The sequence below is a fragment of the Triticum aestivum genome, chromosome 2D (assembly GCF_018294505.1).
Source record: "Triticum aestivum cultivar Chinese Spring chromosome 2D, IWGSC CS RefSeq v2.1, whole genome shotgun sequence".
NCBI classification, from domain to species: domain Eukaryota; kingdom Viridiplantae; phylum Streptophyta; class Magnoliopsida; order Poales; family Poaceae; genus Triticum; species Triticum aestivum.
This window is the reverse complement of record NC_057799.1, coordinates 67,051,582-67,065,165: the sequence shown is the minus strand read 5'-3', so window position 1 is coordinate 67,065,165 and position 13,584 is coordinate 67,051,582. Positions and strand designations below refer to the sequence as shown.

Sequence of the window (13,584 nt, the reverse complement as noted above, 5' to 3'; positions counted from 1 at the left end):
AATCCTCCATATTTTTTGGAAAGGGCTGCAATGATGGGGCTAAATCTGAGTTGAAGCAAGCAATTGGGATCGAGTCTGAAGCTTTGAGTCAGTGTTACCTTGGACTCCCAACACTGGTTGGTAAGTCCAAAGATGGTACGTTCAAATATCTAATAGAAAGCTCAAAGGGAAAGGTGACAGGTTGGAAAGGCCAAGGTTTATCGAAGGCTGCGAGGGAAGTGCTAGTAAAATCAGGACTACAATCAATCCCGATTTTCACTATGAGTTGTTTTCACCTCACAAAGAAGATATACCAGAATCTGACTTCTATCTCTTCGAAATTCTGGTGGGGTGCAATTAATGGTGAAAAGAAGGTACATTGGATCTCCTGGGAAAAGATGCGTGCTTCTAAGAGAGAGGGAGGACTCGGTTTTTGTGATCATGAAGGTTTCAACCAAGCTCTTTTGGCGAAACAAGCATGGCGGATCCTGACTACTCCGTCTTCATTGTGTGCTAGGGTGCTCAAGGCCAGGTACTTCAAAGATGAATCAATTCTGTCAACTACAATCCCATCCAATTCATCTTTCACGTACCGCAGCATTTTACATGGCCGAGACCTTTTGAGAGAAGGCCTTGTGTGGACGGTGGGTGACGGCTCAAGAGTTAACATTCACCATGATAATTGGATCCCGAGACAAGGGTACTTAAGGCCACTGGGTCGGCAGTACATACATGGGATCACAAGGGTTTCAGATCTTTTGAGTCCGGATGGAACGAGTTGGGATGCAGGTAAACTTGAAGCAATGTCCTCGGATTCTGATCGTGTGGATATCCAGCAAATTGCAGTTGGAGGCCCGGGAACGGAGGATTACCTAGCATGGAACTTCACAAAAAATGGCATTTTCAGCGTCAGATCTGCTTACCATCTACGGGTGTCGAGGAGGAGAGCTAGAAGGGGCCAGCAAGAGAGCTCGAGTTCAGTACTAAAGCACAAAGGCTACATGGCCTTGTGGGAAACGAGTGCGCCACAAAAGGCCAAAATCCATATGTGGCGCCTGATAAAGAACGGACTGGCGGTTGGTGAAGGAAATACGCCCTAGAGGCAATAATAAAGTTATTATTTATTTCTTTATATCATGATAAATGTTTATTATTCATGCTAGAATTGTATTAACCGGAAACATAATACATGTGTTAATACATAGACAAACAGAGTGTCACTAGTATGTCTCTACTTGACTAGCTCGTTAACCGAAGATGGTTGAGTTTCCTAGCCATGGACATGAGTTGTCATTTGATTAACGGGATCACATCATTAGGAGAATGATGTGATTGACTTGACCCATTCCGTTACCTTAGCACTTGATCGTTTAGTATGTTGCTATTGCTTTCTTCATGACTTATACATGTTCCTATGACTATGAGATTATGCAACTCCTGTTTACCGGAGGAACACTTTGTGTGCTACCAAACGTCACAACGTAAATGGGTGATTATAAAGGTGCTCTACAGGTGTCTCCGAAGGTACTTGTTGGGTTGGCGTATTTCGAGATTAGGATTTGTCACTCCGATTGTCGGAGAGGTATCTCTGGGCCCACTCAGTAATGCACATCACTATAAGCCTTGCAAGCATAGCAACTAATGAGTTAGTTGCAGGATGATGTATTACGGAACGAGTAAAGAGACTTGCCGGTAACGAGATTGAACTAGGTATTGAGATACCGACGATCGAATCTCGGGCAAGTAACATACCGATGACAAAGGGAACAATGTATGTTGTTATGCGGTCCGACCGATAAAGATCTTCGTAGAATATGTGGGAGCCAATATGAGCATCTAGGTTCCACTATTGGTTATTGACCGGAGACGTGTCTCGGTCATGTCTACATAGTTCTCGAACCCGTAGGGTCCGCACGCTTAAAGTTACGATGACAGTTATATTATGAGTTTATGTGTTTTGATGTACCGAAGGAGTTCGGAGTGCCGGATGAGATCAGGGACATGACGAGGAGTCTCGAAATGGTCGAGACGTAAAGATCGATATATTGGACGACTATATTCGGACATCGGAAAGGTTCCGAGTGATTCGGGTATTTTTCGGAGTACCGGAGAGTTACGGGAATTCGTATTGGGCCTTAATGGGCCATACGGGAAAGGAGAGAAAGGCCCCAAAGGGTGGCCGCACCCCTGACTAGTCCGAATTGGACTAGGGAAGGGGGGCGCCCCCTTCCTTCCTTCTCCTTCTCCCTTCCCTTCTCCTACTCCAACAAGGAAAGGAGGAGTCCTACTCCCGGTGGGAGTAGGAGTCCCCCCTTGGCGCGCCCTCCTCCTTGGCAGGCCGCCTCCCCCCTTGCTCCTTTATATACGGGGGCAGGGAGCACCCCATAGACACAACAATTGATCGTTTAATCTTTTAGCCGTGTGCGGTGCCCCCCTCCACCATAGTCCACCTCGATAATATTGTAGCGGTGCTTAGGCGAAGCCCTGCGTCGGTAGAATATCATCATCGTCACCACGCCGTCGTGCTGACGAAACTCTCCCTCAACACTCGGCTGGATCGGAGTTCGAGGGACGTCATCGGGCTGAACGTGTGCTGAACTCGGAGGTGCCGTGCGTTCGGATCGTGAAGACGTACGACTACATCAACCGCGTTGTGCTAACGCTTCCGCTTTCGGTCTACGAGGGTACGTGGACACACTCTTCTCTCTCGTTGCTATGCATCACCATGATCCTGTGTGTGCGTAGGAAATTTTTGAAATTACTACGTTCTCCAACAGTTGGCGCCGAGCTTCATCGCAGAAGAATTAAACCAGGAGTTTTTTGCGTGGCATGTGGCAGAGAGGAAACCATATACCACCGGTTTTGGGCGTGTCCACACTCCGTCCACTTCTGGAAGATTCTGCGCGAGAAGGGTGTTTCTGTGCCTCTTCCTCCGGCTCCGATGGACAATCATGGTGAGTTATCTCGCTGGCTCCTTGAATGGTTCTCAACTGCTGATGGGGACGAGCGGGAGGCAATGATACAGGCCATTTATGGTCTCTGGCTCGCTAGGAATTCAGCAAGAGATGGGAAGAGGATTGACCAACCACATGAAATAATGGAGTTGGTATGCTCTTACATGGCGGAATGGAGCAGCGTGCATCAACCAAAGCCGAGGCAAGAAAGGACGGATCAGCCCCAAAAATGGGAAGCACCTGAAGATGGATGGGTTAAGATCAATTCTGATGGTGCGGTTCATAAAGGAGGGAGTAAGGCTGGTGGTGGAGCGGTACTTCGGGACCACAATGGGGCATTTCTGGCCGGAGTGTGCCATCATTTTCCACACATTGTGGAGCCTGAAGCAGCGGAGATATTGGCTTGCAAAAGAGCTTTGCATGTAGCTGAGGAGATCAATGTACAGAATGTCCATTTGGAGTTGGACTGTTTGCCGGTGGTGCCAATGATCAACCAGAAGGGCATCAATTATTCGGGAGCTGGACCATGGATTCAGGAAATTAAACAGATGCTGGCGTTGAAGAATGACTACAAAGTGACATGGGTGAAACGCACCGGTAATGTTGCCGCGCGTAAATTAGCAAAAGTAGGGGTAGGCGATGAATTGTGTAAGGTTTGGTTGGGGGTTCCCTTAGACTGCATTTTGGATGTAATTTCGGATGACATTCCGAGTTACACTTGGTTAAATAAAAGCGGCGACATTTCAAAAAAAAAAGTAACTGTAATCCGACTGTCTCAAAACAAAAAGTAATTGTAATCCGACTCCGAACATGCATGCATGTCTCCTAGTTCGACATGATTACCAACTTAACTACTCCACGGGTACGTTCACGATCGAGCCTCGGTCGGTCATCACAACATATATACTTCGCCGTGATTGCTGATCATCAATTAGCAGATTGAACTAGTTGTAATCCCAAAGCAAAGCTTTGATGGATCTATCGTTGAGCCCATCGGTCATGGCGTCTACATCGTCTACGTCCGAGCTGCCGGACGGGGTAGTCCTAGTCCCCGCTCCGGATCCGCTCGTCCACGTCGCCTTCAACCAGCACGGCACGCACTTCGTCGCGGCCATGGCCACCGGCTTCCACGTATTCTCCTGCCACCCTCTCGAGAGCGGCATGCACCGGCGCAGCAGCGAGCTCAAGGTGACCTCCGCCCAGCTGCTCACGCGCTCTCAGCTGGCCGTCGCGACGCGGAGGCCCAGCGCCGTCAGCGGCGCCGTCGACGACCACGTCATCGACTTCTGGAACGGCATGTGCAAGCCCAAGGACGCCAGGACCAACACCGTCAGGAGCCCGTGCGGCGCCGTCGGCGGGTTCCGCCTGCGGGGGGACCACATGCTCGTCGCCGGCGAGGGGACGGCCACGCTGTTCGACGGCGTGCACTGGGAGAAGGAGGTGACGACGGGGCCGAATCCGCTGGGCTGTGCGCCATGGAGGAGCCGAATGGGCCTGCGACGCTCGTCTACGCCCTGCCGCTGCCGGAGGCGGGATCGGTGCAGGTCCGCCGGCGCGGCAGGGCCGGCAGCGTCAGCGTGTGCGCCCACGGCTCCGGCGTGGCGTGCCTCGCGCTGTCCCGCGACGGACGGCTGCTCGCCACCGCCGGCACCAGGGGCACGCTCGTGCGCATATTCAGCACCGCCGACGGCACCAAGCTCCAAGAGGTATGCACAGGATGTCTCAAAGCTGTCTACTCTTTCGATCATGAACTATTGCATTGGTCTACTCTTCAGTTTTGACCTCAGACTTTCAAAAGCTTTTAAGGAACTTAGATAAGGTGATTTGAAAAGACAGATTCACTACTCCATACATGTGCTCTTACTAAGATGTTTTTTCAGTGGTCAATATAGAAAAAATCTCGGAATTATAACAGTAATAATCCTAAACAAAGGATAGCTTCAAAAAAAAAATCCTAAAAAACGATCAATAACCAAATAGAAATAAGTATTTTCCTCATTTTGTAAAAAGTGTGTTTTCTTTCCAAAGATATAATTTTAGGAATTTTACTTGCTTGGTCGTAAGGCAAAACATACACACATATCGTGTGTTCTAGCATGCTTTTGGTGAGAAATCACCCTAAGGCGAGTCAACCAAAATTCTCATTGAAATCCTATAATATAACTAAGTAAGTGATCTTAATAATATGCAAACATGTCACATGATATGTACCTACGCATGAGAAAGTTATTTTATTATGCTATACTCCTGGAGTACTTCTATATTTTAAGATGCAAGGTAATTAAATAAAGTAAATCATTAAGACTTCCTGTTCCAAATAATAACAGTTTCATATAATCAAATTTCATTGAAACATATTGCAACTTATTCCCGCGGCATGGTCGGGTATCATCTATTTATATTTAGAAGAGGTTTTGGACCACTACTTTAGTGATCTAAACACTTTTATATTTCTATATAAAGGGAGTACATTGGAACTGCATCTTGTTCACATGTTTGGTGTTCTTGACTCTTGTTGTAGCTGAGAAGAGGCACCGAAGGGGCAGACATCCACTGCATCGCCTTTTCCCACGACTCCAAATGGTTAGCGGTGTCCAGCGACAAGGCAACGGTGCACGTTTTTAGCATCAATGACTTCAACCTCACAAGCTCCACTCTCGAGGAAGACCATGCCAGTAATGACATTCTGGCGGCACCACTAGTACTACCATCTTCTCCCGCACCCGCAACAACCAACCAGAGCTCATCACGCATGTCGTTCTTGAAAGGTGGGTGAATATTCCTACATTTTAACTGATAAAATTAACGTCGCTCCCTACAATTTTTTACTCAATCAAAATCTTAACATAACACTTCACTCCTCATGAACACACAGGCTACCTGCCGACGTATTTCAGCTCGAAGTGGTCGTTTGCCCAGTTCCGGATCCCTAACGCCTGGACCAAGTGCTCCGTGGCATTCGACCGGAGACACCCCAACACCATTACCATTGTCTGCATGGACAAAAGGTGCGTTGAAGAAGCTAAAATCACTCTCTCAATTTTATATTGATACACATGTCACATGTGCAACATATTGTGACACACACGCATGTGGCATTCTGTATCACATGCTCGCGCGAGCTTACCTCCCACTTCTTGATGCATTTTGTTTAGAAGTTTCTGAGATGATACCATAACGTTACATGCTGACAACGACTGTCATGGTGTGCGTGCAGGTTCTACCGCTGCGAGTTCGACCCGGTGAAAGGAGGCGACATGGTGCCGGGGGTGTACCATGAGAACTTCATGGACCTCTGAAGGGATTAGGGACGCAAGGCAGCAAGGCACTTCTTTAGGTCCAGTTGGAAGTCAATATACTTTCAGGTTGATGATGTCTAGATTTTTCTACGTAGACGCACCTCTATGGTGTTGTATGAATCATGACTTCTTTGACATTTTGATCATCTTCGTTTTTAATGAATATAATGCATGCAACTCACCCGCATAATTGAAAGAGAAAAAAGAATTATACGGCGCCAAGGTGCAACCACAAGTCATACGGCGTGACGTTCATATGGAGCCCACCGCATCACATTTCCCACCTTCTTCATCTGTCGTTAGAGCATCTCTAGCAAACCCCTTAAAACCGCACGGTCCACATAATTCCGACGACTATACGGGTTTGGCTCGATTTTTGGGCCACACCAGACCCGTATAGTCGGCCCGAACCGTAAAAATTTAAAGTGGCCCGGAAACGACCCCCTCCCCCCGTCGCAGTATATATCCGGGTCCGTGGCCATGATACGGGTGGAAACCCTATCCCGCCGCCGCCGTGGTTCCCCATCCCCCCTGCGATTTCTCGCTGACGGTGACCTAAATCCGCTGCCCCGCCCACCGATCCGCCATGATGTGGGACGGAAAGTGGAACTCTGGCCGGTGCGATGGCGACGACACCGAGCGGAAGCGTTGCGTCACCACCGACGCGGCGAGGAAGCAGTCTGCCCGGCGGTACACCAACCGTGGCCTTGAGCCGCCACCATCACTCCTCCGCAGCGAGACGGGGGAGTACGACTGGCGGCAGGCTCGGCTATCGTACAACACGGGTAGCTCCTCCGGTGCGTGCAGCTCGCGTACGCTGTTGTGCCGGTCAAGAGGGAGGCGGAGGATCTCACTCAGCTCCGCGCAGTGAAGAGGGAGCACAAGGCGGAGCGGCTGCGCGCCGGCGTTGTCGGGCCGGAGGACAACATGCCCCAATTTGAGGCGGGCGCCATCAAGGTGGCGATTCTCGCGCGCTGTGCGCGGGAGGAGGAGGTGGTGGCGCATCGCCGCCACTGGGACGAGGAGGCCAACGATGTCCTACTCGAGCAAGGCCTCGCCAAGACGCGGTAGTTCGAGGAGAAGGAGGAGGTGTGGGGCCGCAAAGCCGAAGCGCAGGTCTCCATGTACATCGACCTCACCTCCGACAATGACGACGAGTGATCGCCGCCACTGCCGCAGCGTCGCCGCCGCGCCCGCAGGGCTCCGGTGAGCCCCATTTTGGCCAGTTTAGGGTTAGGGTAGGCCAATGCGCAGTATGTAATCAATGAACTATATATATGTATGAATGATCATCTCTACAGTTTCTTTTTCATTTCTCGCGCGAAATATTTTTTCAAATTTTACAGTTTCACATAAGGTTGCAGCTCGGCCGTAGCCAAATTCGCCCCTTATAAAAGGCCAAACGCGAACCGTAAACCCCTTACAAGGGCTAGCCTTATAAAAGGTCTGCTAGAGATGCTTTTAATGCCTCCGCTTTGTCGCCTTCTATCTTTTCTCTCCCTTGTGTCCCTCATCAGTGCACTGCTGTCATTTTAATCTTCTAGCCAAGTTCCAGTTGGGGCGTCGACATGCTCAGCTAAAGCCTTCCCCAAAGGTTATCGCGTGCACATTATATGTCCGTTACCCCGCACAACCTCGTCGAGTCGTCAACCTCGTCGTCCTCAACATTGTCAGAGTTTTGTTGCCGATGATCGTGGGGACCTCTCGTGTCGTGATGCAGCTAGCCGCTAATTAGCAGCATCCCTAACGTTTACTCTCTCTATTTTAAAATATAAGATGTTTTTGTAGGCTAGTTTATAACCTACTAAAACGTCTTATATTTTAGAACGGAAGCTTCACAATTCAAAAAAAAAAAAATCATTCGTGTCTATCTAGGCACATCTAGTTATTGCACATCTAAGTGACCCAGTCACACTACAAGAAAAATAAAGTAGACAATAAAATAGATGTGCAATAATTAGGACACATCTAGACGTGCTTTAACAAAACTGAATTCAGTTTTGATACTGGGTGGATTTCGTGGATAGTTGTAGTCCGCTTACGTGTGCGCTGCAAGTTACAGAGTCCGGCTCCAACCATGCAAAGTTTTTTTTATTTTTGCGTGGCCAAACATGCAAAGCTTGTCACGGTCGGTTCGACGTAGTTATGGTTACCCAATTCCGTACGAGCGGCTTAAATCACGGTCACGGACGCGCAGGGTACATACGTCGTCACCGCCGTGCTGATCGATTCATCAGCTAGCTAGCTAGCTAGGTTTCGGCTTCGATTGATCGACCATGGCGTCTTCGCCGTCGTCGTCCCCCGCGGCCCCCGCCGAAGCCGACTCCCCGATCGTCCACGTCGCCTTCAGCAGCGGCACCTCCCACTTCGTCGCGTCCGCGGCCACCGGGTTCCACGTCTTCTCCTGCGACGACGACAAGGTCGAGCGCGTCCACTACAAGTCCGACGCCGTCGCCTCTCCCGGCGTCGTGGTGACCTCCGCCGAGCTGCTAACGCGGTCGCGCGTGGCCGTTGTGACCCAGATGGCAGGCGCCGTCAAGGGCGCGGCCGAGCACCACGCCATCTACTTCTGGGACGAGGAGAGCGGGGAGGCGAAGCAGATAGCCATCGGCTCGACCAAGACCCCCGACCTCGGCCCCGTGGGCGGGCTCCGCCTTCTCGGGGGCCACGTGCTCGTCGCCGGCCAGCAGATGGCCATGCTGGTCATCAGCGGCGACTTGAAGAGCCGAAAGCTGGTTCAGACGGGCCCCAACCCGCTTGGGCTGTGCGCGCTGGCGGTTGACCAGGAGACGCGGCTCGTCTGCGCCCTGCCGCGGCCGGAGAAGGGGGCGGTGCAGGTCCGCCGGACCGGCAAGCCCGGCAGCGTCGACGTGCGCGCGCACGCGTCGAGCCTGTCGTGCATCGCGCTCTCCCGCGACGGCCGGCTGCTCGCCACAGCCGGATCAAAGGGCACGCTCGTGCGCATCTTCAGCACCGACGACGGCACCATGCTCCAAGAGGTATCCAACGCCTACTACCTCTCGTCAGTATTTTAGTTGGTTTTCTCCTGGAAAATCTTCCTTTTCGGGGCACAATATTTTCTAATCAGTTACATAAGAGTCGTTTTGCCTCTTGTCACGGTAAGTATTTACTGGACTAGCAAAACATATACTCCCTCCAATTAGAATTACTTGTCGCTCAAACGAATATGACGGAGAAAGTATATACCTACTTCAGTGTGCTTCCATCTTGGTGTTCGGTCGTGTTATTCACTGGAGCAATTAGAGTAACTCCAACGGGCTGACCCAAACGGACGGCGATTTCGTCCGCTTTTTATCCGTTTGGGTCGGCCGCCCGCCCTGTTTTTTATATGGGTCGGCACGCGCCCAACGCGCCGACCCATATGTGCGGCGTGGCCGGCTGGCCGCCCAATTTTGCATTGCATTCAACATATTGTGAAATGAAAATTTAACAAACAAAATAGTCCGCCCAAATAAATATTATAGTTTTTACAGGCCAAATAAAAATAAAAATGTTTCACATAGTTTTACGAACGAATAAAAGTAGATACATCTATTGGTTGCCAACATGAGTCCACATATGCTCAACCAAATCATTTTGCAGTTGCACGTGAGTTTCCCAATCACGCATGTCTTCATGAAACTGAGTGAACTGCTCAAATGTTGCCGCTACTCCATGCTCAGGCACAACATTCTCACCCTGAAACTGAAAGCCTTGATCGTACAGACGTTCCGGGCGCTCGTCTTCTACGATCATATTGTGCATGATCACACAAGCAGTCATCACCTCCCATAGTTTCTGCGTGCTCCAAGTACTAGCAGGATACCGAACGATGCCCCATCGAGATTGCAAAACACCAAAGGCACGCTCGACATCCTTTCTAGCACTCTCTTGCTCTTGGGCAAATCTTTTCCTTTTCTCTCCAACAGGGTCGGGTATTGTCTTTACAATAGTGGTCCACTGAGGATAGATACCGTCACCCAAATAGTACCCTTTGTCGTAGTTGTGGCCGTTGACAGTAAAGTTCACCGGTGGGCTGTTGCCTTCGGCAAGCCTAGCAAACATCGGCGAGCGCTGAAGCACGTTGATATCATTGTGTGATCCAGCCATGCCAAAGAAAAAGTGCCAGATCCAGAGATCTTGAGACGCCACGGCCTCTAGTATGACAGTGCAAGCCCTGACATGTCCCTTATACTGCCCTTGCCAAGCAGAAGGGCAGTTCTTCCACTCCCAGTGCATGCAGTCTATGCTGCCAAGCATCCCCGGGAAGCCCCTGCTAGCATTCATCGCCAACAAACGGGCTGTATCTGCAGCTGTCGGCTCTCTCAAGTACTCAGGGCCAAACACAGCAATCACAGCCTTGCATAACTTATACAGGGACTCTAGGCATGTAGACTCGCTCATACGGACGTACTCGTCAATGAGATCACCGGGCACTCCGTATGCAAGCATTCGGATGGCGGCAGTGCATTTCTGATAAGAGGAGAAACCAATCTTGCCGACAGCATCCTCTTTGCACTCGAAGTAGTCATCATAGCCGATCACTCCCTCTCTAATACGGTTGAAAACATGCCTACACATAGGGAACCGGCGACGGAATTGGTGATGTTTGAACAACGGGTTTGTTGTATCAAAGTAGTCCTTTCAGAGAAGGAAATGTCCGCTCTCTCGGTTACGATTCAACGCCGGAAGGTGGCTCGGAATGGAGCCACGGAACAACGGTCGCTGGTTGTTGAGGTGGTGATGGACCAACACGGCAGCCAATATCTCCTCCTCGTCGTCGGACAACGAGTCGTCGGAGTCGCAAATGAAATTGTGGAAAAAGAACTCGTCGGCGGAGTCCATTTTTGTACCTTGGCAAACTGTCGAACAGCTTGCGGGCGTCGAAGAAGGAGGCGGCCGGCGAGGGGAGACGCGGCACCCACAGACCAGCTAGCTGCCCGGCCGGCGTTCGACGAGTGTGACGGCGTCCGACGAGCGTGCCGGTCGTATGTGGCGGGGGCGGCGAGGCCTCTTCTTGGTCGCGGGCGGCTGTGCGGTGGGGGAAGCGGCGGCGGGAACTACTTTGCTCCCCGGCGGCGGCGGGCGACTGGGGACAGGGGCGGCGTTGCTGGGCGGATGTGGAGGCGGCGGCAGCTGGAAGAGTCGCCGCAAAAATCGGCGGCGGCGTCGGTGACGGAGGAGGCGGGGGGCGAGGGTTGCTTGTTGGCCGGGGGGAGGGAGGCCAATGTGCCACAGACCAGCGGGCCCGGGGACAGGAGTAGGCGACCGCGCGCGCGCCCGTCGCGTGTCCGCGCCGACGCAAATCATGCTCAAATATGGGCCGGGAATGGGTCTCCCGCGGACGAAAAACGGACGCGCGTCCGTTTGGGTCGGCGCGTTGGGCCGCCTTTTCTGTCCGCGCTGACCCAAATGGACGGCCGCGGACGAAATGGGTCGCCCCATTGGAGTTGCTCTTATATATTATTTAAGTCAATCTGAGGCAAGTGTTCGGGTCTATTATGACATAAAGATTAGGTGCCTAACTGACATTGTTTATCTTGAAAAACAAATATTTCTCGACATAAGAAAAAATCTTTTTTATTTTAAATTTAAGAAACTAGCAAGGATTAAAATCGCGGGAGAAACGATTTTGCGGCGGCCTCTCCCAGCAGCTATAGCGGCTGCCATAGCGGGCAATTGCGGCAAATAGCGGGATTTTTTTTTGGTGGGAGAGAAGATTTCTGGAGGGTTTTGCTGTTTTTGAGCCATTTAGAGGGATATGTGGAGGATTTCGCGGCAACAACCATATCGTAGCGGCGAGGCTCCCGGGCAGCTATAGCGCAGCTATCGCGGCTGTTTCGCGGGCTATTTTAATCTATGGAAACTAGTGTATTTTTTAGGGCATAAGCTCCTATCTAAATCTACTTTCCTTGAGCATAATATAGGGGTTTTCATTTGATTCTAAATTCCAAGATAACTCATTAGAATTATTAATAAGATGGTCCTAATATATTAGCAATATTTAGATTGCCCCCTCTTTTTATTCACTTTATTACTTCTATTCTAAACCCTATCCCTATGGTTTATTCTTATGGAATATCATACAAAATAAAAGGTGTAAGAAATGGATATAATGAAATTCTTGATTCGATCTTATGACCTAATTTATTTGATTAATGGATTATGAAAAAAAAGAAGCATGGTCTTATTCAAATTCAAAGTGCTTCGTAATCTTCAACCAGTTCTGAGTTGCTGCGTACGTGCAGCTAAGGAGAGGCATCGACAGAGCAGACATCCACTGCATCGCCTTCTCGCCGGACTTCAGATGGCTGGCCGTTTCCAGCGACAAGGGGACGGTCCACGTTTTCCCCGTCGCCAGCGTCGACAAAGCAACCTTGACAATGGAGGGCGGCGACGGGGATGCCCTCCTGGTGGCCCCGTCACGAGCAGCGGCGTTTCCTCCTGCACCGGCAGCAGCCAAGCAGGGATCATTACTGCCATCGTTCTTGAAAGGTGTAACACCTGTTCTCCTACACAGAAGAACTAACGATCCAATGTGGTTTTCTGTACCCTGAAAAACTGAAGTACTTCTGCGTGCATCTCTTGCAGGTTACTTGCCGAGCTACTTCAGCTCAGAGCGGTCTCTGGCGCAGGTCCGGCTCCGTGAGGGCGTCGAGTACGCGGTGGAGTTCTGGCGGCACCACCCCAACACCATCCTCATCGCCGGCACGGACGGAAGGTGCGTGTGTGTCCCCTGGTTTCTTTTCTCATGGTGTAGAACAGAATATATGGCATGATCCGTGAACAGTGAACTGATCTTTTTGTGGCTGCGAATGGTTTGTGCCTGCAGCTTCTACCGGTGCCGTTTCGACCCCGTGAACGCGGGCGAGATGAAGCAGCTGGAGCATGAGAGATTCATTAAGAAGATCAACGAGTGAGGCAGCAAGAGAGAAATATCTCAGCCCACTAGGAGATTTAGCCATAGGATGTACTCCCTCCGTTTCTTTTTAGTCTGCGTATAAAGTTTGATCAGAGTCAAGCTTTGTAAAGTTTGACTAACTTTATATTAAAAGTTATCAACATTTACAATATGAAATGTATTTTCATACTGTATAGTTTTAGTATTATAGATGTTCATATTTTTTATATAAATTTGATCAAACTTTGTGCAGTTTGACTTTGATCAAATTTTATACGCGGAGCAAAAAGAAACGAAGGGAGTCTTACAATGCAATGGCTGGCTTAGAGAGGTGTTTGCAAAAGTAAATCGGTTTTGGCCTAATCATCAGTGCTTGTTTCCATAGTAGAGGCCCTTAATTAAGGGAGTGGCTAGTGGTCTGAATTTAAAATTTGGGTCAGGCATTTTTTTT

General features: G+C 50.2%; 2 protein-coding genes across 2 annotated transcripts; both read left to right on the top strand.

Moving 5' to 3' along the window:
* Positions 1 to 3,883: 3,883 nt before the first annotated feature.
* Positions 3,884 to 6,387, top strand: LOC123048743 (autophagy-related protein 18d-like). The gene is made up of 4 exons (XM_044471785.1): positions 3,884 to 4,639; positions 5,455 to 5,701; positions 5,809 to 5,941; positions 6,151 to 6,387. Exons 1-4 carry the CDS (start codon positions 4,409 to 4,411, stop codon positions 6,230 to 6,232), a joined length of 693 nt encoding a protein of 230 aa, XP_044327720.1. The 5' UTR covers positions 3,884 to 4,408; the 3' UTR covers positions 6,233 to 6,387.
* Positions 6,388 to 8,379: 1,992 nt separating this feature from the next.
* Positions 8,380 to 13,285, top strand: LOC123048742 (autophagy-related protein 18a-like). The gene is made up of 4 exons (XM_044471784.1): positions 8,380 to 9,231; positions 12,481 to 12,727; positions 12,824 to 12,953; positions 13,065 to 13,285. The coding sequence occupies exons 1-4, from the start codon at positions 8,509 to 8,511 to the stop codon at positions 13,150 to 13,152; spliced, it is 1,188 nt and encodes a 395-aa protein (XP_044327719.1). The 5' UTR covers positions 8,380 to 8,508; the 3' UTR covers positions 13,153 to 13,285.
* Positions 13,286 to 13,584: the final 299 nt, after the last annotated feature.